At 43.1% G+C, this 23980-nt stretch overlaps 1 protein-coding gene across 1 annotated transcript; it reads left to right on the forward strand.

Moving 5' to 3' along the window:
• Positions 1–553: 553 nt before the first annotated feature.
• On the forward strand, positions 554–23965 carry LOC136001815 (vitellogenin-2-like). Its single transcript, XM_065656487.1, has 35 exons — positions 554–653; positions 995–1015; positions 1212–1363; positions 3833–4084; positions 4236–4397; positions 4507–4655; positions 5090–5240; positions 5348–5505; positions 5589–5754; positions 6254–6379; positions 7366–7584; positions 7998–8215; positions 8332–8429; positions 8856–8980; positions 9635–9736; positions 10342–10461; positions 10555–10744; positions 11071–11164; positions 11907–12092; positions 12284–12425; positions 13176–13404; positions 13493–13668; positions 13929–14240; positions 14602–14649; positions 14811–14894; positions 16410–16622; positions 16715–16857; positions 17941–18079; positions 18779–18914; positions 20043–20229; positions 21531–21622; positions 22075–22172; positions 22252–22411; positions 23535–23696; positions 23850–23965. The coding sequence occupies exons 1-35, from the start codon at positions 614–616 to the stop codon at positions 23963–23965; spliced, it is 5166 nt and encodes a 1721-aa protein (XP_065512559.1). The 5' UTR covers positions 554–613.
• The last annotated feature ends 15 nt before the right edge of the window (positions 23966–23980 follow it).

The following is a 23980-nucleotide window of genomic DNA, read 5'->3' on the forward strand; positions in this document are numbered from 1 at the left end:
CATGTTAGCCCTGTGAGAGAAGGCAGATGAGTGAAGGGTGAATATCAGTGGTGCTCAGCCATGGCCCTTGTGACAATGACATGAGGTTGGTGTTACTGGGTGACTTTCCCGCCCAGAGGGCAGTGCTGAGGGTGACGGCGTGTCCAGCTGGCAGCAGGGCGGGCATCAGCGCAGTGTCACAGGGCAGCTGCCCGGGGGCTTTGCACAATCCTGCTGGAGCACTATCGGTTAGATAAGCTGTGTGCCTTCTGGTCAGGTCAGGATCACCTGGGCAAAGTCAGCACAGGCTGCAATAGCACTGGGTGCTTCCAATGAATAAGGACAATTAGTAGTTTTTCTTACACAAGAAATATTTTGGCTTTAACTACATTTTAATACTTCTAAGCACTTGTTTTGAAAGGTAGTTTTGGAGCATTTGGTTGGTGGGCAAGAACAAAATTGTGATGGTTTTGGCGCAGCAATAACAGCCAGCACGTTGTCCCCGACCCCTTTTCCCTCAAAGGGTTTGAGTGGTTGATAAAAAGTTGATAACTCAACAAAATTCACTCTGCCTGTTAATAATTCTTCTATAAAAGCCACACATTTTCCCCTGCAGTCTTCAGTTGCTTTTAGCATGAAGGGACTCATCCTCGCCCTGGTGCTCACCCTCGTGGGTAAGTTGAAGCTTTACCAGCACTGCTGAGCCATGATGGCTACTGCAGTCCCAAGCAAACTACATCTCCTTGGAGTATTTCAGGGAGATTTACAGCTGAATTTGCTGAAGCACTTTTATGACTTGGGCTGTAAACTGTTATATTTCTGTGCCTAAGATTAGCAGTAGGGAAAAGCAGAGTGAGCCTGGTGCAGGCTTGGTGTCCTGGGACTGTGGGATGCACCCTGGGAGCCCATTACATGTTGTTTGCCAACCATTAGCACACTCACTAAATGAATAATAAATTAGATGATCCACAGAGATGGGGGTTTCTTACACATTCTTCTGTTTCCTCCCACACAGGGGGCCAAAAGCAGGACCTGGGTAAGTGCTCCCACCGCCAGCGAGCAGCTTCCATGCTGCCCTCCCCTATGGCCCTGCATTGCCCACTGCTTGCACAGATTTTTCGGCAGTAGCAGCCTCACCTTTCTTTTCTGGGATAGTTCTTGTGAGTAACATCACAACAGTCATAGCAAATGAAGTGTTTCTGTTATATATGTATGTGTTTTGTTTTCAACAGAGCCTGTTTTTCATATCGGTAAGACCTACCTGTATGGCTACGACAGCTTCATCCTGCACGGGCTGCCCGGCAGAGGCTTGGCGATGGCGGGCGTGAGGCTGACCAGCAAGCTGGAGATCAGCCGTCTGTCTCGCAGCGACCACCTTCTCCAGGTAAATCACCATGGGCGTGGAAACCCATCCACCTGCATCACGAGGCTACAGACATTTGTTTCGTACCTCTAGGCTGGGGGTCCTGGTGGACAGCAGGATGACCATGAGCCAGCACTGTGCCCTTGTGGCCAAGAAGGCCAATGGCATCCTGGGGTGTATTAGAAGGGGGGTGGTTAGTAGGTCGAGAGAGGTTCTCCTTCCCCTCTACTCTGCCCTGGTGAGACCTCATCTGGAATATTGTGTCCAGTTCTGGGCCCCTCAGTTCAAGAAGGACAGGGAACTGCTGGAGAGAGTCCAGCGCAGGGCCACAAAGATGATGGAGTGGAGCATCTCCCTTACAAGGAAAGGCTGAGGGAGCTGGCTCTCTTTAGCTTGGAGAAGAGGAGACTGAGGGGTGACCTCATTAATGTTTATAAATATATAAAGGGTGGGTGTCACGAGGATGGAGCCAGGCTCTTCTCAGTGACAACCAACAGTAAGACAAGGGGTAATGTGTTCAAGCTGGAACACAAGAGGTTCCACTTAAATTTGAGAAGAAACTTCTTCTCAGTGAGGGTGACGGAACACTGGAACAGGCTGCCCAGGGAGGTTGTGGATTCTCCTTCTCTGGAGACATTCAAAACCCTCCTGGACATCTTCCCGTGTAACCTCATCTAGGTGTTCCTGCTCTGGCAGGGGGATTGGACTAGATGATCTTTTAAGGTCCCTTCCAATCCCTAACATTCTGTGATTCTGTGAAAATAAATGACAAAAAGATGCCAAGCTCATAGGAAATCCTAGCGTGTTTCCTGGTGCTGAGATGACCCCAGAAGCTCAATGTCAGACTAAGCAGCTTCCCTCGGGCAGTGATGATTTCCCCAGCGCGGGCAGTGGTGTGGGCACAGGCACTGAGCTGTGCACCCCGTACCCCCACACCATGCCGGGGGAGAGCCAAGGGCACAGCTGGAGTGTCTGTAGCTGTAGCCAAACTGCTTTCAGTTATGGGTAGTGACCCGGAGACAGCACCACAGGCTTCTACACAGCCCAACACCTCTGCGGGAAGGAGACGGGGCTGCTTCAGCTCTGCTGCCATCAGTACCCAAGCCCCCTTGGCTAAAGCTGCTCTAGGTTCATCTCCATGCAGAAATGTGGCAGGCAGCCGCTTTAAAGAAATGTTCTTAAGATAGTTTTACTAAGGCAACACTAAGCTTGAGTACGAAAATGAGAATTTAAGCATGAAATATCTATGTTTTTCAACCTGGTCCATAGCCTGAGAAAATCTTGGGTTTGGAATTCAGTTATTAAGTTAGAAAGTCCCATGTGTCTACATTATCTTCCTTTTGATGTTCTTCACATAGTCATTAATTCAAATATGAAGAATTCTAATGGCAATGCTTGTGCTTGGCATAATGATATCGAGATCTGGAAGCACTGTTACTCGTTGAAAAGGTTAAACCAAATACCTTGAAATACTGGCATAGAACAAAAGGCGACAGAAAAGGGTTCTAGAAGACACCGTGTAGGTGGAAAGCTGTAAAAGGGCTCTTAGCATTTGTCCTAGGAGTTTACCCAATCTGTAATCCTGTGCATATATTACTGAAACAGTGTGAACGAATACCTATTATCAAGCTTTACACACTGCTGCAATTGTAGGTTCTGTGTAACCTCACTGGAGTTGCTATAATTTCAGCAATTGCAGACAATAGTCTTGAGTAGGATTTAATTTGAGAAAATGTAACAAGAGGAAAGCCACCCTTGTAGCACTGGTTATAAATGTCTAAAATGAAATAGAGCTCTAAAACCACACTATTTCCCTCCAGGCAGGGACATGTACTTTCATGTGCAAGGGTGGGAGTCTATGTGTGTGCGACTAGATGGAGGCACGCGTTTCCCACTAGGTAGCAGTCAAGGACTTGTGTGCAAGTTTTGCAGCTTGATGAGCTCAAAATGATGACACCTGCTTCCAAAGAGACATCAGCTCCTGCTGGGCCATCTCCTGTGCAAGGTTCCACGGTCGTCTCTGCTTCCCCATCAGCTGTGCCAGGGGTCTGGCATCCTGGAACATGCTGGACCAGGAGGAGCAGCTAAAATAGTGCCCAATGTGTTCAGACAGGCAACTTGAGCAACGGCTTGACTGCCTTGCAGACTGAAAGGAGATCTCTCTGCACTTCTGGGGAAAATGGGCGAGTGTCCTTTCTGCACAGATGCTGAAGGCCAGTGTTTCACTCACCCAGCAAATTCCACCAGACTTGCTGAAGTTTTGAATGCTGCTTGCATGACCTTATTTTTCTGGCAGAAATCCTTCATGGAAATTGCATTTTCAAGGGTGCTTCCTAGGTACAGCACAAGAGTCCAAGGAGGCAAACATATCCTATGGTGTTAGACAAGTGGCTTGTACCCAGCCATGGGCTGGAAGTGCCCAGTTTCCATGTTATTGCAGGGTTTCAAACTGAATGAACACAATGAATGTTTTCCTAATGTTGTTCACAGATTCAATCACCAAAGCTGGAGGAATACAATGGCTTCTGGCCCACGGACCCCTTCACTCCATCTTCAAGGCTCACAGAGACCATCACTGCATGTCTCAGCCAAGCCTTCAAGTTTGAGTACACTGAGGGAAGGGTTGGAAGTATTTATGCCCCCGAGGACTGTCCCATCCTGTGCACTAACCTAGTGAGGGGGATTCTGAACATGATGCAGATAACCATCAAAAAGTCGCAAAATGTATATGAACTACAGGAGGTTGGTTTTTTCCATTCTGATTTTACTTTTATTCTCATTTTACTATTATATAGTAACTTGCCTGTACCTATGCTTCCCCGGCAATTTTACTTATTGCTGTTTCAATGTCATTTCAAGCAGGAAGTTCATTGTGTTTAATTAATACTCACAGGCTGGGATTGAAGGCGTCTGCCAAACCAGGTATGTTATTCAGGATGATGGCGAGAACAACCGTGCCACCATTTCCAAAAGCAAGGACCTGATGGACTGCCAGGAGAGAGCGGTGAAGAGCGTGGGAATGGCATACATCCGCCCCTGCCCCACCTGCCCCCTGGTACGAGCAGCGCGGGGCCACGCTCGGGCTCACAAGGAGTTTGGCTCTTCTGTGCTTATTAACTACCCCCCATTTGTATTTCTGAGTGGGTCTCTTTGCACTTTTTTAGAAAGTCAGAAACATCAAGGGCACGGTGATATTCACTTACAAGATGAAGTATGATGACAGCAGGGCCTTGATGACATCTGCTACGTCTGAGCAGCTGTACCAGATCTCTCCCTTCAACGAACCCAGCGGGGTGGCAGTCATGGAAGCAAGGTGGGTGCCACGCATGTCCTTAGCATAGCTGTGATTATCAGAGCCAGGAGGAGATGCCTAGAACATATTGAATTTTGATTTGTGAGTTAACAAGGAGTATCTGGCCCATGGGCTGTGAAGGGCCAAGACACTGTATATCCCTTGGGATGCCCAGCCAGGTTTTGTGACCTGCAATTTGAGGGTTTTGCTGGGCCACCTGAAACATTTGTCCAACCTCTCAGAGACTTTGGCAAATTCTAATGAGAGCTCTCGCCAGCCCTATGCCATTTCCAGATAATCCCGAGCAATGCACAAATGGAGAAGTGCACGACTGGTTTGTGGTCACTGCAACGGTCCTGCTGGGCACCCCTCAGTCTGCTCCAACCACTGCACATGTCCTCCACTCACATGGGGTGGTCAAAGGCTGCTAATGCATTTGTTTCTCTCCCTTGAAGACAAGAATTGTCTTTGGTCGCCATTAAAAGGACTCCCATCAGTGCACCAAAAACGCAGCTGCAAAACCAGGGGAGTCTTCGTTATCATTTCTCAGGAGAGCTTCTCCAGATGCCAATTCCTCTAGTAAGGATTAAAAATCCAGATTTGCAGGTATTAGAGGCTTACTTTTCATACTCTTTCATTATTTATAATGTTAACAAATCAGCACATAATTGTTTTTGACACCGATCCTTTCAACTGTCTGTTTTTCCCCATAGTTAACAGAAACACTGCGGCAAGTAGTTCAGAATAACAAGGAAGGAGCCACTAAAGAAGCTTCAGTCAAGTTCTTACGAATGGTCCAACTCCTTCGTATAGCGACCCTTGATCAAATTGAGTCTTTGTGGGCGCAGTTTGCCAGTGATCCTCCCTACAGGTACTTGTGTTGCCTTCAGCCAGGATTTCCCAGCAGAGGCACAACTGGGCAATGGGGATAACGAATCCTTCTCTCCCTGGCAGGCCCTGGCTCCTGAGTGGGATCTGTGCTGCTGGAGCTACCAACACATTTCGATTCCTGAAGCAAAAAATTCACGATGGGAAGCTGAACATCTGGGAAGCAGCTGCGACTCTCCCTCTCGCCTCCCATTTTGTTACACCCAACAAGCAAACCCTAGAAGTTGCCTCAGTGAGTGCAGATCATCCTTCTTTCTATTTCCTTCTCACTCCTTTTTAAAGGTGAATTCACAGGATTATAGGTCAAAGACATATCGTATTTCCTTCTCAATTTGTAAAATGCAAGGTATTAACGAAAATAGAGAACATTTTAGAAAATGCTTCAAAACACCTGTTGCCAAAATTTTTTAATGCCCTTGATATTTGATGTTAAAACCCAGACATCCTAGGCAAACTGCTATTGATTTATTTTTGCCAAAATATATTTTTAAAAAATAGACAAAATCAAGAAAATTATATCATGTAACCAAAATCTAAAGTACACATAGTATAACTGGAGTGAGACTATTTACTTTCACTGTAGCTGAATGGCTAGCATTTGATTTAATTTCTGAAAATATTTTGGGAAAATCTGAAGCAATTTAATCTATTTATTTCTCAAACGTAGTTTTCACTAAATACCAGCTCTAATTGCTAGAAACATTAATAACTGCTACTTTTTTCTTCTGCAGAGTTTTCTGACCTGTCCTGAAATCCGGAAAGCACCACTGCTTCGAATACTTGTTTACCTGGGTTATGGTAGCATGGTAAATAAACACTGTGCTCAGTCCTCACTTTGTCCAAATGAACTTCTTCAGGTAGGTGACTCTCATTTCTTGTTTCATAAGAGGTGAAGAAATTTTTTAAGTGCCTTTAATTTAGCTCTCACAATGCTGGCAATTAGGTAACTAGCTGTTTACATGCCACAATCCTGGCTGTGATTGCCTGCAAAATTGCAAAACCAGAATGAATCACCAAGCTGATGCCTTTGAAAACTGTGGTCTTAACAGCTCAGAATTTCAAATATAAGTGGTAGAAGCCCCTGGGGGTAATGGATTCTGTAAACAATCTGAACCTGAGTTTAGGTATTATAATTTAGGATTAAAGCAAAATAATTACAATTCTTCTCTCTACTTTTACATTAGGTAGAGCATACTTTAAAAATCTACTAAAAAGGCACTAAAGTGTGAATATAAGCACAGCTCTAGATATGTCATAGGTTAGGGCTTCCAAAGAGGCTCTGCTACATAATTACACATCACTGTCAGAAACATTCAGGACATTGTCTTTGGGCCATGCGGCTCTGGTTCCTTACTCAGAAGGACCATAGCACTGAGACAGCTTGCTGATGTTTGACTTGTGTTTAAATCTTCCAAAAAAAAGAATGAAACAAAGCCAATCCACTAGAAAGGTAATGTGTCTTCTCAGAAAACTTGTTATCACTATTGGAAGTGGAAAATCACTGCGCAGAGCCCAGGGCTGCCAGCTGGCAAGGTTGGTGCAGGTGCCCCAGGGAATGACTGAACTCAGCGTCAGCTCCGGGCTGCTCTTGAACCTGCAACAGACTCTCTGGTGCAGGCATCCTCCTAGGATTATCTCCTACGCTCTGGCTCAGGCACAATTTAAAATCAGTTACAACACTCTGCAAGAAGAAAAAACAAATTCGCTTCTGTGTTCCGTATTTGGCATCCTGATAATGATGGTGAGATTCTTCCTTGGAGAAAAATCTGATCAGTTTTATTCTGGGCTTTGCACCAACAAGATCATTACCTAATAAGGTTAACAGAGTCTGCTCTGTTTTCAGCCACTCCACGACCTTGCTACTGAAGCCATCGGCAAAGGTGATGCCAAAGACATGGCCTTGGCCCTGAAAGCCATCAGCAATGCAGGAGAGCCGGCCAGTATCAAACGCATCCTGAAGTTTTTGCCAACATTTTCCCTGGCTGCAGCTTCATTACCAAACAGAATTCATGCTGATGCTGTGTTGGCCTTGAGGAAAATCGCCAGAAAAGACCCTGCAAAAGTAACTGAAATTATTATTTAAACAAAAGTCCTAGAGAGTGTGATTTGAATTGACTTAGTGATGCAGGGTTAATAAAGCCACCGGGTATGTTCACAGCTCTGGGCAGATTTCTCACCTACTGGTCTTACTCTTGCCCACACTGCAAATTCCCGACATCAGCCTGTCCTTGCTGATATCCTGGGAAAGTGGTGGCTTTAGTCACTGTAACACTGGACCCATTACTGATGGCTGTTTCTTCCAGCCCTGTTTACTGTGCACTCAGCAATATCTTCATTTTCAGTGACAGGTCCCATGCTCAAGTCTCTGTTTAGGGTTTTGTTCTCCATCCACTGTAGATCACACGCGCATGGTTTAGGAACCACTTCTCACTGAGAGGTTATGAGGTACTCACAGGTTGTCTCTTCCTCCTCTAGGTAAGGGAGATCTCCCTCCAGGTCTTTATGGACAACACACTTGCTCCTAATGTCCGAATGGTGGCTTGTGTTGTCCTCTTTGAAACTAAGCCTGCTCTACCAGTTGTAACAGCTATGGCCAGCTCGCTGCTGACAGAGCCCAGCTTACAAGTGGCCAGTTTCACATATTCGCACATGAAAGCTTTGGCAGTAGGCAGGATCCCACAGCTCTATAATCTGTAAGTAGAGGAAGAAGTACATTTTTTAGTAGCAAATGGTACAGTTTGCTTGCAGTTGTCTAAGAATTTGGTCTCAGTTGACTATCTTCATATGATTTTAACTCCTCATTATTCAGATCTGCTGCTTGCAACATTGCCATTAAACTACTGAGCCCCAGACTCGACAGGCTGAGCTATCGTTACAGCAAGGTCATTCATGTTGGTGGTTATTCCTGTGAGTACCACGTGCCTTGTTCACTGCTTCAGCTTACACAGCCAAATGCCTCTATTGTGTTCCACGGTTTTAATCCAAAATCCTATCGCAGGCTTTGAACTTAGTCTGCTCTTGAAGCAGACAAAGCACAAGAGCCTCCTAACATACAAAATCCCCTGAGGGTGTTCTACTGCTCCATGGGTAACTTCTGGGGAAAGCATTGCCTGCACATGGATTTAGGCTTCCTTCTTCAGTCATTGTGGTTGTGTTGATTCTGCCCTAGAACAAAGTTCTCTTGAGTTTGCAAACTTGAGGACCTGTGGGACTTAATCCTGGCAGAACCCCTTGTGATCTACTACAGCATGTACCTGAGACGGCTTACATGCATGCACCAGACACCTCGGAGACTCTAACCAAAACCTCTGCTGCTTTTTCTTCCTGTGATAGCTGAATATCAGGCTGGTGCCATTTGGAGGGTCTATCTAATGAACAGTCCCAGCAGCATGTTTCCAACTGATATAATCACAAAAGTAAGAGGATATTATGCAAATACTGCAACAGATATTATCGAGGTAAGTATTTAATTAAAACAGCCAGCTCAATGCAAGCCAGCTACAGATAGTATTACTTGCTAAGCCGTTTGGACTGCAGTGCAGTGTTTAACTACACTTCTGGCTGCGAGGCTGGATGTGGAAGAGAAAGTTTGGATTTTACTTAGACTTCATTTATTTGGGCTTCTTGACACATACATTCATCAATGAACATGTTCAGTATAGGCCTGAAAATCTAGGAGAGCAGAGGAAAGCCTATGCAGCAGAACATTCATCTACCTATCTAAAGTCAGATGGCATCTAGGATGTTTTGCATAAGTACAGGTAAATAGCATCTGAAATTAAATTTCAGCCAGCAGAGCAGCCAGGGCAGCATGAAGCTCCATGTAACAGCATGCAGGCATTTATTCAGCTTCTTAGGCAAGCTTTGCAAGTGGGCTGAGCTCTGTGCTGCCCTAAAATTATCCCTGCTGACTAATTCAAAGCTGGCTCAGCACGTCCTCAGCATCTGCAGCCATAGCCTGCAGTCACCTGACAGGTAGACATAGCCTTGTAAGTGCCATGGCTTGACAAAGTATGCATTTAGAGCAGCCTCTGTTGAGGTTAATATCAGGTACAAAGGTTTTCTGGGCTCTCAAGTACGTGGGCTGTGACGCCCGATACTGTTTCCTATAGGTGGCTCTCCGGTCACAAGGCCTAACCAAGCTCATCAGGAAGCAGAATATTCCTTTTGCTGAGTATGATACACACAAGGCACTGAAGGAACTCAGTAAAACGGTATGTCTCTATGCACCCTTCTCATTTGTTTGCAACACATGGCTCCTGGTAGCACTGGGGTTGCATCACCTGCCCATCAAGTCACCCCTTTGATGTTTCAGTGAGAAAGGAGTCAGTCATCCCATTTGGTCACAGAAAGATGTACTTACGTTGTACTTACACTGTCAACAGATGTCATCTTTTCACTCAAGATGTGTCAGCCCTTAATGTACAGTACAAAAGATGATGATAATTCTGGTAGCCAAAATTTGTGTGGTTTAAAGTGTGTGTTAAAACACAGTAACTGGTTGCTCTTCTCTTTAAAAATTATTATTGAATAAGATTTTTGTTCATGAGTCCTCAGGTGTCACCCACTACTTACAGCAGCAGAAATGACCAAGTCCTTACCTCATTCTTGCATGGGGAAACTCCCACTGGAGTCAGTTATGCAACGTAAGAAAGGTCACACTGGTTCAGACCTGTATGATGCCCATTAGCTTTTCAGCAAAGGAACCATGGCTAGCACTCTTCAGATAGGATCTACTCTTTGCTAATACATTACTGTATTTTAAGTGACACTGTCTGTTTCTTCGCTTTCTTCTCCCCATCTCCCCTTAACATCACAGCTTCTGGGATGGAAAGAACTGCCTCCTGAAGACCCTATGTTGTCCGCTTACATCAAAGTACTGGGCCAAGAGATCGCCTTTGTTGATGTTGATAAAGATGCCATTCAGCAGACCATGATGGTACTTGCAAGGCCATTGTCCTTTTGTCTGCAATGCTGAGTGATTTCCCTTCCCTGTCTCTTCTTACCTACTTACCTATTTCCCTGTTTTCAGAGTCTAACTGGATCATCAAACTGGCAGCCGGTGCTGAAAAAAGTGGTGGAAGAGGTGCAGCGAGGCATCTCAGGCCGATGGACGCTGCCGGCAATGGTGGGCGAGCTGCGGCACATTGTCCCCACGGTGCTTGGCGTGCCGCTGGAGCTCGGGCTGTGCGGCACCGTGCTGGCCCAGGCTGCAGCCGACGGTGAGCTTGGGACACCCAACCGGGCAGTTTCCCTGCAATAATTGTGGGTCCGATCCTCCCGATGAAATTAAATCCCTCTGTAATCTTGAAAATGGGGAAACAGTAGTGTTCAGCAACCTCCAAAGGGTTTGAGAAGTAATTAGCATGTTTCACCTGGGACATATTTGTATAACTCTGGTTTGGAGTAGTAATCTTTAAATAGTCATGTAAAGTATTCCAAAATGTAAAAGCACTGCCCATGTGTTAACTACTATGCTTATTGAAAACACTGGATCTCCAGCATTTCCTGTTTCTTTGTTCATATGATTCCTGTCTGTCTTTTGCAGTGGATATGCAGATATCACCACCGTTGTCTGACAATTTTAGACCTTCACAGTTGTTGGAAACCAACATGGATATTCATGCTGACATCAAGCCAAAGTAAAAATGGCATATGTTTTCACATACACACAGAAGCATTTATATTTATATTTGAAATAGATACGTGACTGCATGTTATTATATAGGCATCTCCCTCGTCCCAGATTTGGGACAGCTGTACTAGTCCAGAGCAGTGAAGTCATGAGGAATTAATCTGATGCTTTATGACCCTGAAAATGTAGCTATGTGCACCGTATCCCTCGTGATGCTGTGCTGTTCTGCCAGTGCTAAAAATGCTCACATTTCTACGTGTTCAGTGGCTAAGATGCTAAGCTATAAAGATATATTTGCTTAAGTATGAACAGGTTTCTACAAGTTCGGCATAGAATTGAATTGCCACCAGGCACAAGCTGGGGGGATTTCACAGGGAAAGGGAAATGCTTCTGGATCTGAAAAACCAAAAGCAAACACAACAGTACTAATAACAATAATAGTAATAATGATAATAATAGTGATAATAAACTAGACAGAATCTGAAGCTAGAAGATTGGTTTGTCCTCAAGCAATGTATCAGTGACAAAGCAGTGAGAGGATCCATGTTACCTTTGTTCATCAGATAAATCCCTTCATCTTTTCCAGTGGCATTTCAGCTTTTTTCTATTGTGTTACGATACATCTCTTCATCCATCAGCACTGGCTCTTACAATAAACAGAACAGTGTGAAAATGTGGTTTTGCATTTCAAAGTTAAACATATGCATGTTATTCTGTAACTATGCGTGTTTTTATTTCCACTCTTTCAGGGCATATATTCACATGATTGCAATGATGGGGATTAATACACAATACTTTCAGAGTGGTCTCGAATTTCATGCAGAGTTCAGTGCCAACACTACAACGAAATTTGATGCCAGGATAAATATGAAAGAGAAAAATTTGAAGATTGAAACCCCTCCCTGTCATCAGGAGGTTGAGCTTGCAGCTGTGAGGTACAGAGGAGCTTGTTGGATTGGGCTTATTATGTGTTACTGATTGTGAGCTCCCTGCTACAAAATCATGAACATACAACTCCTTGTTAGGCTCTGCCGTACCTTGGCAGCCAGATAAAGCTTAGTGTTGTCTTTTTTTGCGCCAGCAAAATCAGAAGATGTTACTTGTGTACCATTTGTCACCTTCACAGGAGTGAAGTTTATGCTATTTCAAGGAACATGGAAGAAGTAGATTCTGAAAAGAAATCCCAGCTTCTTCCCAGAGAAGTACCAGTCATCTCTGACCAGTCATTTCAGCCATCAGAAAGATCTTCAAAACCTGGCAGCTGGAAGGTAGGGAGGCCTCTCACCATCTCTTTTGCAGACAGGTAGAGCACAGGCAGCTTCTCAGAGGGGCTGAGCACCCCAGCAAAGCAGCTGGCTGGCCAGGTCACAGACACAGACACTGTGAGATTCCGCAGATGCCTGACATATCCCAAACCAGGGCTAACGTAGGTCCCAGTGGGCTCAAGACGTGATAATTCACAGTCTGCTCACCCTCATCATCTCATGCCGGTAGGGTGCTTTGACAGCATGCCTTCCTATTTCTTTACAGTCATGGGGAAGGTGTGTGAAATTCATATCCTTTGTACAATATCCTTTTTTTTCCCAAGCCAGAGCAATGTGGAAAAGATGGGGTTTGGGCAGGGTATACATTTCTGTTCCCAAATACTGAGGTAATTCCTGCTGCTCTTCAGCTTCTGAGGCTGGCGTGGGAAGGATGGGTTGACTAGCAATAGGAGGACTAGTAGCCCAAAACTGACATAGAGAAATAACTCCTCCAGAGAGCCCTGCAGGTTCTCATTGGGATGTTTGTGAAAAACTGCCTGAGAAAGGTTGGGCAGGAGAGATGTCCGCTTCCACAGAGCACTTTGGGGGAAACCCTCCTCCTTCCACTGCTCGGATCTCTAATTTTAAGCAGTGCTTCCTTACTTAAGCAAGACTGTCATAATTTTCTTCATTAATAGGAGGAAAGATTTTAGGAGCTGTGATAATTTTTTTTGTGGAAAATATTTTTATTTGCTGTATTTTTGTTCAATGCAGCAAAGCAGTATTCCTAGTGTGATATTCGAAGGATACCAGCAAGGTTCAGAAGAGGCACACCACCACACTGTGGGAGGAAGATTTTACACGCTTGTCTTCTGTAGAAAATCTGAGAATCTGGGATGTTCTGCTTGTCTCAGCCTAAAGTCACAATATTCTGCTTTCTTAAGAAATACCTATCTGCACAAATTAGTTGGAGAACTTGAAGCCAAAATAGTTTTGAAGCCAGGTACAGTCATAACAACCAGCTTTTCTGTCAACCTCTGTGAATGCTGCCCAGGCAGTACAACCCTGGAATGTAAGTATCTTTACTTTAGTTCATACAGATGCTGATATTGACAAAATACAGCTGGAGATTCAGGCAGGATCCAAAGCAGCTTCCAAAATAATTGATGTAGCAAGGTCAAGGTCTAAGGAAGAGGATGCTACGTCTCCGTATGAGGACATTCAAGCTACACTGAAGAAGATTCTAGGCATTGAAAATATGTTCAAGGTAAGAGACTTTGAGTATCAAAAAGGGAAATATTTTCCTATAAATGAAGCCAAGGGTTTCCAGTGTGGAAAACTGGCATGGGAAAGCAAGGATTTTGGCTGGCAGGAATGGGACGAGGTGAATTCTGGTGCAAGTTCCACAGCACGTGGGGCCAGGAAGTTGTATTTCCTTGAAAGCCTGTGGTGAGCAGTTTGTCTGACACCCAGAGAAATGTTACAGAACAAGCTATACATTTATAACACTTTGAATTGTTTTTGGAGGCCTCAAATAAAACACGGATCCGTACAAAACGGATTGAGAGAAAACACAAGGCTGCAGATACAGACCTCTGGGCAGGGCCTGGTGCAACCTCCCTCTCCAGTTCATCCTCTTCTTCCACTGCTTCCTCTGCTGATGGTAAAGAGCCTGGAAATGCACACGAGAAAGATGCCAGAAGGCAGTCTGGGAAGAAGCGTGGCAGCCGCAGCAGGACCAGCAGCAGTGTCAGCTCTGCCAGCAGTAACAGCTGCAGCAGCAGAGACCACTCTGGAGACAGGCACTGCAGTGGGGACCGCGAATATTCCAGCCAACAGGTAATTGAACCAGGCTGGAGCTTTTTACATTTCTTGCAGTGAATGGTTTTGTACATCAGGAAATTGTGCCATAGAGCACGGACCAAAGAAAGAGAACACAGACTGTTGGGGGTGGCTGTTTGCTGCAGGATGGACAAGGTAACCACCTTAGCAGAGCTTTTCCCCCTTTTTAACCTCTCTGGTTCTCTGAAGCACTTCACTTCAGAAGTTTCACGTTTCAGAAGATTTCAGTCTGAAATGTTTAAAATATTAATTTTGTTTTGCCTTTTTTCTGTACTCAATACTGAACGTTTTACTGCATTTCTCAAAGTTAGTCCTTTGTCTTCTCTTGGGTTTTCTGACAAGCCATCTGTTTTCACAGGCAAATCTACATGTTTTCCGGTTTGGGTTCAAGTCAGCAGGCGAACAGGTACATTTACTGCTTATACAGTGAGCAGGACCTACAACTGCTTTCACTAGCTTTGCTGCAATTAGAGCTTAGTTTTGTGATAGTAAAAATATGATAAATTAATTCTGTGACAACTTCCAGTAGCAAACAGCTTGCTTCAACACGATTCTCTGCTTCTGCAGGACCCAGAAAGGGAGGTCCTGAACAGTAGCATCAGCTCCTCTTCTTCAGCTAGTGGTGAAGGTATCTCTACAGCCGTGTCTCAGGTGAGTGTCTTAATCTACAAGAAATAAAAACATTTACTTTAGATTTCCAGTTATTGTGTTTTTATAACAGAATACGGAAAGTATGGTGATTTAGCATATTAGATAATATATAGAAAGAAAATTAATGATTTCCTGTTTTATAGAGGTGGGCACACTGGATAGCCATTGAATGGCTTTGAATATTCACTTAATACAGGCTACGTTTTAAAATGAAACTGGAACATCTTGCTGCATCTGTTGAAATCTGTGTTACTTGTTACACTATAAAAATGAGAATGCTTTAGAAGTGCTGATCTGCTTGGCCAGAAACTGGTTTCAGATACATTTTGTATTGCATAGCTCTCTGCAGAAGTTCAGGACTTGACTCTGCCACTCGTTTGTTCCTTAAGACTTTGCTGCCAAGTACTTCTGTTCATGCTAGCAGGAGCATAAAAGGCCTTTGAAAAGACCTTGATTTTGCAGTAATGCTCCAACTTTGAGAGCAATCCAGGTGTTTATTCAGGAATGACTGTATGGTACCTGGTCCTTCTGTAAGACCTGTTGTAAGAACTGATGGAATCCAGAGCAGATTTCATTAATGGAAAATTTCACACATTTCAGATAAGGACCTACATAATTACAAAATAGTAACCCATACTTGGCTGAGAGACCCTCTCTGCACCAGCAGCTCCCAGTTGTTAGTGCAAGTAGCTTGTGGAAAAAAGGCAACCAGATCTACCTTCTCCCCCACCCATGCCCACATAACTTGAACTAACCTCTTGTCCATCTTTTCAGCACACTACTACCTCCCTGAACTCTTCCCAGTCTTACCCAATGCTCTCACCACATACACCCTGTTCCTCAGCCAGAGCCTTGCTCTTTCCCCGTTTCCCCTTAAGCCCTGGCCGGCTCCATCTCCCGTAATCCTTCTGTGGGTCTCTGTCACTCGGACCTGGCAGCACAGGGGGGACCTGCTGCCCCACAGCAATCCTGGCCAGGGGGACTCCTGCCCCACAGCTCTGGTGGGGCCGTCACAGCCTCTGCTGGGCACAGGGCTCCGACTGCGAACGGGCCACGTGCTGCTCCTCGTGCGAGCTGGACGGCACTGAACAGATCCCTCTGTCAACACAAATTGTCAGAGTTTTAAACAGCGGGCTGGGTTTTATCAAAAAGACTGTTAACTAAACTACAGGTTGGTAAGACAGCAGTGCCAACCTTGGTAATATTGGTTCTTTATTCAGCAGTATCCTACTCCACACTTCATTTTGTTACACTGAAATTACTTTACAAAAAGCCTCCCAACGCTACTGTTCGACTTACACAGGTCACGACAGCTCTCCCTTGAAAGGCTGTGACAGAACTACATTAAACTGAACAGACTGAGCAATGACCTATGATGCTGTCCCACACCTCACATAAAAAGACTTTTTGCATTAAACTTTTTCTTTACAAATACTTTTTATCTGTGGTTTTAATATAGTAATTTTAATGTGTTGCCTGTGTCTTTGGTCTCTATTTCCTCTCTGCTGAATTAAGCCTAAATTCCTGGGAGACAGCAAGCCACCAATGCTGGCTGCAGTCCTTCGTGCCATCCACAGAAATGAGCAGCCAACGGGATTACAGCTTGTAGTGTACACGGACATGCAATCCATGAGATCAAGGATGCAGATGTTTGTTTCAAGCATCACAGGATCAAGTAGATGGAAACTCTGTGCTGATGCTTCAGTAGTAAATTCCCATAAAGTATTGGTAAGTTTAAAATAATGATCACCTGAAATGTCAATAAAATACAATTATCTTACTGTGTTCTATACAAAAACATACATATTCCCCTCTGCTAGGGTTCTCTTAATTGGGGTAAAGATTGCCAGGACTACCAGATTGCTGCTCAGATTGCAACAGGACAATTTGCTGCTTATCCAGCTATGCAGATGAAGCTGGAGTGGCCAAAAGTACCTTTGACAGTCCGAACAACTGCAAGATGGTGAGACTTTACTTTAGCTTTTGAAAAATTCACCTGTGTCAATGCTCCAGGTAATTACAGATTCAGTTCTGAAATTTCTGAGCTGGAAAAATTCTCAATAATCAGTAGGATATTATAAAATCAGATTATACATGTCTCTTTTTTTTTCCTCTGTATTCATTCCCTCAAAGCATAGTGCATTTTAGTTTGCAGGAAAACCACTTGAAACAAAGGAGATTATGTGATTCACCTAATCTATTGTAGACTTTTAATTTAAAGGGCCTGAATTAGGAAACTGGTCTCCTGATGCTTCCTAATTGATGAAGGCTCAGAGCAGAAGCCCAGCCTTGGTTGTCTGAAGGACCCTGTCTCTAACTGACTGTACAGGGACAGTAATTTCCTAACATAGGCACCTTACCTCCGGCTTCTGGAGAAGGTGATACAAACACTTCCCATGAGGCTTATTGCACACTAAATAGCAAATGTTGTGTGACACTCAGCGTAAGAAAGCTGTAACTGCTGGACTCAGTTCACATATGTGTCTATCCATATACTATCTGCCCTTATTAGAGGGGATGAAACCATTCAATTGACTATCCTGCAGCTTTTTTATCTGCTCTGAGATGATGTTTTTTTTTTTTTTAAGGAATATTTTCTGTATTTCTCTATTTGAGTCCCAAACCTGTAAGGGAAGTCAATCATAGAGATCCCTCTGTTTGCTCATTGACAATCTTAGCGAGCGAAGGATCTTTGCTAACAGTTACCATTGCAGGACCGACACATTAATACGAGGTCGTCTATTTTTTGCATGTTAGTATTTTGAGTTTTATGTAATCGGTGCCTATTTTTAACTCTGAATGTGTTTAAAACAAGTTGGCTATACTTCTCTTCCCATCTCACTCTGCCGTCCAGTCTCTTGAAGACTGTTTCACCCACTAACAATTAAAATCTGCCTGCCCCTCCTCCCATACACACCACCATGTGTTACCAGACTCTCATACAAAACACGTCTAACACAGAAGGCATATTGCTTTATTTTAGTCTGAGCAAGTAATAACCAACATTCTTTCAAAGACAGATCATTTTAATCACTTCCTTTTCCAGGTTATACTCATTTCTTCCAGGAGCTGCATATGTGCTTGGGTATTCCCAAAGGCAACAGCGTGGTCCCTCTCACCAGGCAACCTTGGTTGTGGCTCTGACATCTCCAAGAACCTGCGATGTGGTCCTCAAGCTACCTGAGGTGACTGTTTCCACTATCTCCTGGGGTGCTCAATACTTATGAAATTGAAGGTCCTTTTTTAAGCCACTGATTTTTTTTTTTTTAATTTATTAAACTGTAAAGAAGCTCCCACCGCAAGGACATTATATTCACACAATTGGTTCCATTAAGAAAATAGCTTTAAACGCATTTCTCTTTCATGTAGCATGCAAACACATGAAATAAGAAACAGGTTACAAATCAAGCATAATGATTGACAGCATATTGACAATAACTTATTAAAAAGATCATTCCTCCCCAAATCTTCAGGAAGATGATAGGTTTTCCCGTGTCTTGGAAAAGATAATGAAACCAGGCTGTAGAGAAGCACAACAGCCAAATAGCTGCCCTCAACGTATGGGCAAGGAGAGGGTGTCTATCTCGAGTAAGCAAACTGTTCGCACTATGAAAAATGTGATGTACAGCTCCTCAAAAAGCTGCAAGTTGGTGAATGTCAAACTTCATTTATAGCACTGCTATTCTATAGGTTGCAAATGTGTCAAACCGTAGAACTATTTCATGCTGTAGACACAGGACTTCTTTTTAGCTCAGACCTAAATCTAGATTCTAATTTAGATTTCAGTCATTACAGTCCTCTTTGAACATTATAGGAAAACACTATCTCATCTCTACACTGTATTTTGCTTTTACATTCATGTTTATTTTCTGACTGATTTTCAGCTCACAATTTACAACAGAGCCATCGGATTGCCCCTGTCATTCCCTTCCAGCCCAGGTACACCGGTTCCAACACTGCCATCCCCTGACTGGAATGTCTTTTCGCAAGCAACTCTTTCAATCATTGAAAACCTTAAAGGTCAGCAATGAACTGTCTGCACAAGCATTGGTTGGTTTGCAGGTCTTGTAAACATGATTTATGCTTTTGACATAACTTGAAATTATTTTGCATTCACTAAAAAAATCAGTTGGACTTCAGATAGAAATAAACCCACCTGTATGAAAATCTTTGAGGCTGCAAAGATGTAAAGAAAAGGAAACATATTAGTAAGATTAAATATTCAGTTCCATTTCAAATAGTGATTCCAAATGCATCTATTCCCAAATGCAGCCATTTCAGCCTCACTATAGAGATTGTTTGTGAAGAAAAAAAATCACAAAATTTATGAAAGGGACATCTAAGTGATATCAGATTTGGGGGTGCTCTGCTTTATTTGTCCTCTTATGTAGAAGCTAAACCAGCTTCAAAATTATACACATTAATTTCGCCTCCTGCACTTGATTAATGCTGCATTAAGAACTAATCACATTATACTTACTTAGGGTAAATTTCAAATGGAAAAGCTTTATGTAATCCTGGGATAAGGAGTCACATTCTGCTTGAAATCAGTGGGCCAATATCATATCTATGCGTGTTTCTTTCGTAAACACCAAAACTAGTCTGTATTAATTAAAACTGCTGTAAAATAATTCCTAATCAGAGGTGGTAGGATTTCCAACAAAATACTGCTAGAGTTGAAAAGGGAGAAGTTTACTTTAATGTGGATTTTTTTCCTCCTCATCTTCTATTTCTAATCCTGGTTATGACTCAATAAAGGTAGCAGCATTTTCATGAACTTCCTCTAGTCTTAATGACATGTGAATTGTTAATAACATTTGAGAAATTCTTTTGACTGCAAGAAAGTTACAAAAGGCAAAAGGCCACAAACAGAGAGTTGCACCAGCACCAGCTGTGAGCAGAATTTGTCTCACACAATGATTGAATCATGAGTGGGTTGTGTTCCTGCCTGGGGACTTGCAAAGTTTTGCTTTCGGGTAACTACAAATCCAATATTTAATCTGAAGGAATCATTTTGCTTTTACGTGGGAATAAGTAAAACCAGAAAATGGTCTTTTTTTTTTTTTAATTACAAATCTAAAACAGAATAACTGTCTTATGTAAATTATAACAGGCTTGCTTTTGACTGTTGGTTTGGGTTTTTTTCAGCTCGTTGTTCAGTTTTCCAAAATACAATCACAACCTTCAATGGAGTCAGATTTAACTATTCAATGCCTGCAAATTGCTACCACATTTTGGTGCAGGACTGTAGTCCAGAACTGAAATTTCTGGTGATGATGAAAAGACCTGAAGAGTCTTCTGACTTTACCGAAATAAATGTCAGACTCGCCAGCCAGTAAGTAATTGCAAACTTAATGACAAATAGATGTCAAGCTGAATATGCTAAAAATGTGAAGAGCAGATTGTTAGGGCACATTTGTGCTAGCATGAGTCATGCAAGAATTACTGATGTTAATGGAAAGATTTCTAGGAGTGTCACTGGGATTTGGGACTTTGTCTTTCAGAAGTGCTTCTGAAATATATCTGAGGGTCACAGTAACCTAAAATCTTTACTGCTAAAAATTCTTCATTAATTTGTTGGCATTTAGACATTTCATTTCAGTTCTTAGTAATTAGGTAGACACAAACTATCAATCCAAACAGGACTATTGTCATAATTTAGTCTGGCCTCCTACACTAAGCTAATAATTAGAACTAATTAGCACCCACAATCATCTCAGCAGAGAGGTTGAGAAATGGACATGGCTAAAAAGGGAATTGCTTATCCCAGATTAGAAGTACATCCCTTAGTAGGTGCATAATGTTCTAATGTATTTGAAATTAACTGAAGACTCACTTTGTTTCATCTTGGAGCAATCACCTCTGCCATCAGGGGTTCTTCTTTAAAAGTATAATCCGATACTCTAAATTGCATGGGATTATGCATAGCAAAATCGTTGTAGGGATTATTCTTCAAAGCACATAGATAGGCTTTGATCCGTAGGGTTTCGTTACAAGCAATTATTTATTTATGGAAATCGTGTGCCTAACTGTGCCATAATGTTAGAGAAACAGAGAGAAACTAGTATTCCCTGCACCTGTTCTGTGGAAGAACAGAAGGATGCTTGTTTTATAGACTGTATCTTTTGTGATAAAGACATTCCTTGTCACTGCATCATCCCTGATCTTTTAATACAACTGTATGGATGTCCTTTTGATGTGCTTCAGCTTCGTATTTCTTCATTAGAGCAAACGCTGCCCAGAAGAAAATACTACAATGCACAGAATAATGCAGGCCGTAAGAGAACCAGCAAGGGGAATCCAATCTTCCCTTGAAATGTAAAGCAGCTCCAATTTATGTGAACATAACAGCAATTATATCGTTCTGCAGCAAGGGTCCCTGTAGGCTGGTGTCTTCCTGCCTGAACCGTGGCCACAAGCAGACGCTCAGAGATGAGCCAGCCCAGGGAGGGATGTTGTGAGCGTTCCTGCCATGCTTTCCTGGGCTCGCACACTCTGCCTCCCAAAGGGTGGCAAGTGATTCATGCCAGAATGATATGAGCATCCTGCAGCACTGCTTCTACCAAGGCTAGAAATTGTGAGCTGAGTAGGGTGAAGGAGAAGCATTTGTTTTATACTAATTTCCTTTACTTAAAGTGAGGTTGACATGTATGTTTCGAATGGACTCATCCAGTTGAAGATTAATGGTGTTCAAGCCCCAACGGATGTCCCATACACATCTAATTCTGGTAAACTACTCATCTTTATATTTCATTTAATCTTTTCTGATCTTTTGAAGAAGGAGAGGATGTGATGCTGCCAACACCTCTCAAGATAAAGATTGGCCTAATTTGAGAAACAATTAAGTGATTTTAACATACCTTCATGCTAGCTTTCGTGGGGGGTGGCAAAAAAGACAAGTAAAGAAAGACACGCTGATCCTCTGCATCTCTGCACCAAACGAGTAATGCAGCGCTTGTGCTGATCACAGGGACCCACAGAACAAGGATCTAGATGTCCCCTGGCCACAACCACCCTTGTCACAGGGCAGGGGCCAGTACGGTCTTTCTCATTTCCCCATCTCTTTTAAGATACATTAGGGCCTGCATTAAGTCCCCAGGAATTTAACAAGTGGTTCAGGCTGGAACTGAAAACAATAACTTACTTCTAAAAGAAACTCCTTTTTGCTTTTTTGTTGCAGATGCAAGCATGCTGATCAGCAGCAAAAAGGAAGGCCTGTCACTAAAAGCCCCGGATTATGGCATAGAGGAACTATATTATGATGGGCATATATTTGAGGTATTTTTAAAATTCTTTTCCGTGGTTTTATTTTTAGAAGAAAAACATTAAACTACATCTTTTATTTATTTCCACAAAGATTCAGGTTGCTTTCTGGATGGCTGGGAAAACATGTGGTGTTTGTGGAAAATATGATGCTGAGAAGGAAAGGGAATATCAAATGCCCAGCGGATATTTAGCTAAAGATGCAGTGAGTTTTGGTCAGTCCTGGATCATCTCAGAAGAAACCTGTGCTGGAGGTACTAGATGTTAACACACATTAATGTAATTGCCTTTGACTAATTAATTAGTCACATGAATACATGATCTATATTAATTATAGCACAATCATCTTGGTTTTCCCTATTTTTGTGATTAGTGGTCATAGACTAAAAAAAATACCTGTTTTTCCTGAGTTTGTTCACTGCAAGTTCTGGTTTTGTTGCATTTTTATACCAGCTTCTTATGCACTATGTAGTTATCTGAAGTGTGTGTGTTCCAGATAAAATTATAAACTTAAAACTAAGATGATAAGTTAGTATGAAAAGTAGGTAGTTTGACTGTTGACAAAAGACATCTTATGTCATCCTTAGTAGTTTCATTCTTCATTTCCATTCTGTTAAGTCCAGGCTTTTAGTTTCCCAGAAACAAATAAATAAATAGATACATAAATAAAATAAATAAATCTAGCTCTGGCTATCAAAATAGAGGGCATTCAACATGGGAAATACCTGCTTTAATTTCCTCAGGCTGAAGATGAACTTAATCTGAAGCTTTAGCCCAGGGATGATTGTTCTTTCCATCCTGGTCCTGTATAAAGACATTAACATCTTGATAACATTGAGGTGCACCGCATTTTGTGTGGAACCCAACTCTCTGGGCACACGGTGGCATTTTTGGAATATATTCTTGGATCAAGCTCCCCTGGGTGGACTGGTCCAGGAAAGCCTGGATCTCAGAGGCTTAAGGGCTAAGCTACTCAGCCATGGCAAGGCAGGTGCGATGTGAGGCACAGTGCAGAAATGGATATACGGATGTCTAGGAGCCACTACTGCCCCCAAATGAATTGCTGACATAGTTTGGGTAAAGATGAGTGTCAGTTGACCAAGGTTTTCACATGCATCTTTTTGGATTTGGACACCTATGTCCTACCTAGCTCCTATTTGGCAAACCTCAGTCCTTGGGACTGTGCCCCACATGCCTAGTTTTCTCACAGCCTAAGCCAATGACAGAAAACGGATGCACTTAAATCAGATTAGTTTCGTGTAGCCTGTGTCACTTGGTTCATCCATTGGTCTTAATCTGTAGAATTAGCAAAAACTAAGACCAAAAAGTTATTTATACAAATTCTGTAGGTGCTTTAAGAGAATTCATGTTTTATAGCTTGCAAGCTGCAGCGCAAATTCATCAAAATTGAGAAGCCAGTTGCATTTGAGAAGAAGGCAGTGAAATGCTTCTCCGTGGAGCCAGTTCTGCACTGTGCAGAAGGCTGTTCAACGACCAGCACTGTTTCTGTCTCCGTGGGCTTCCACTGCGTGCCGGCTGGTGAGTCTGCAGAACAGGCCCTTGGGCAGAGCACAACCAGGGTGTCCGACCGGGATTCCGTGAAAAACCATGAGGCTGACCAGACTAACACGAGTACCTCCACGTATAAAAACCCCCTCACACGTCTTTTTTTCCCTCTTTTCTCATTTACAGGCTCCGCCCTCGACCCGCAGGCACAGACGAGGCTAGACCAGAAATCTGAGGATGTCGTGAGCACGATTTCTGCTCACACGGCATGCTCCTGTCAGCAAAAGCCATGCCCGGCGTGACACCCGGCTGTACAG

This window comes from Caloenas nicobarica, chromosome Z (assembly GCF_036013445.1).
Source record: "Caloenas nicobarica isolate bCalNic1 chromosome Z, bCalNic1.hap1, whole genome shotgun sequence".
In the NCBI taxonomy this organism is placed as follows: domain Eukaryota; kingdom Metazoa; phylum Chordata; class Aves; order Columbiformes; family Columbidae; genus Caloenas; species Caloenas nicobarica.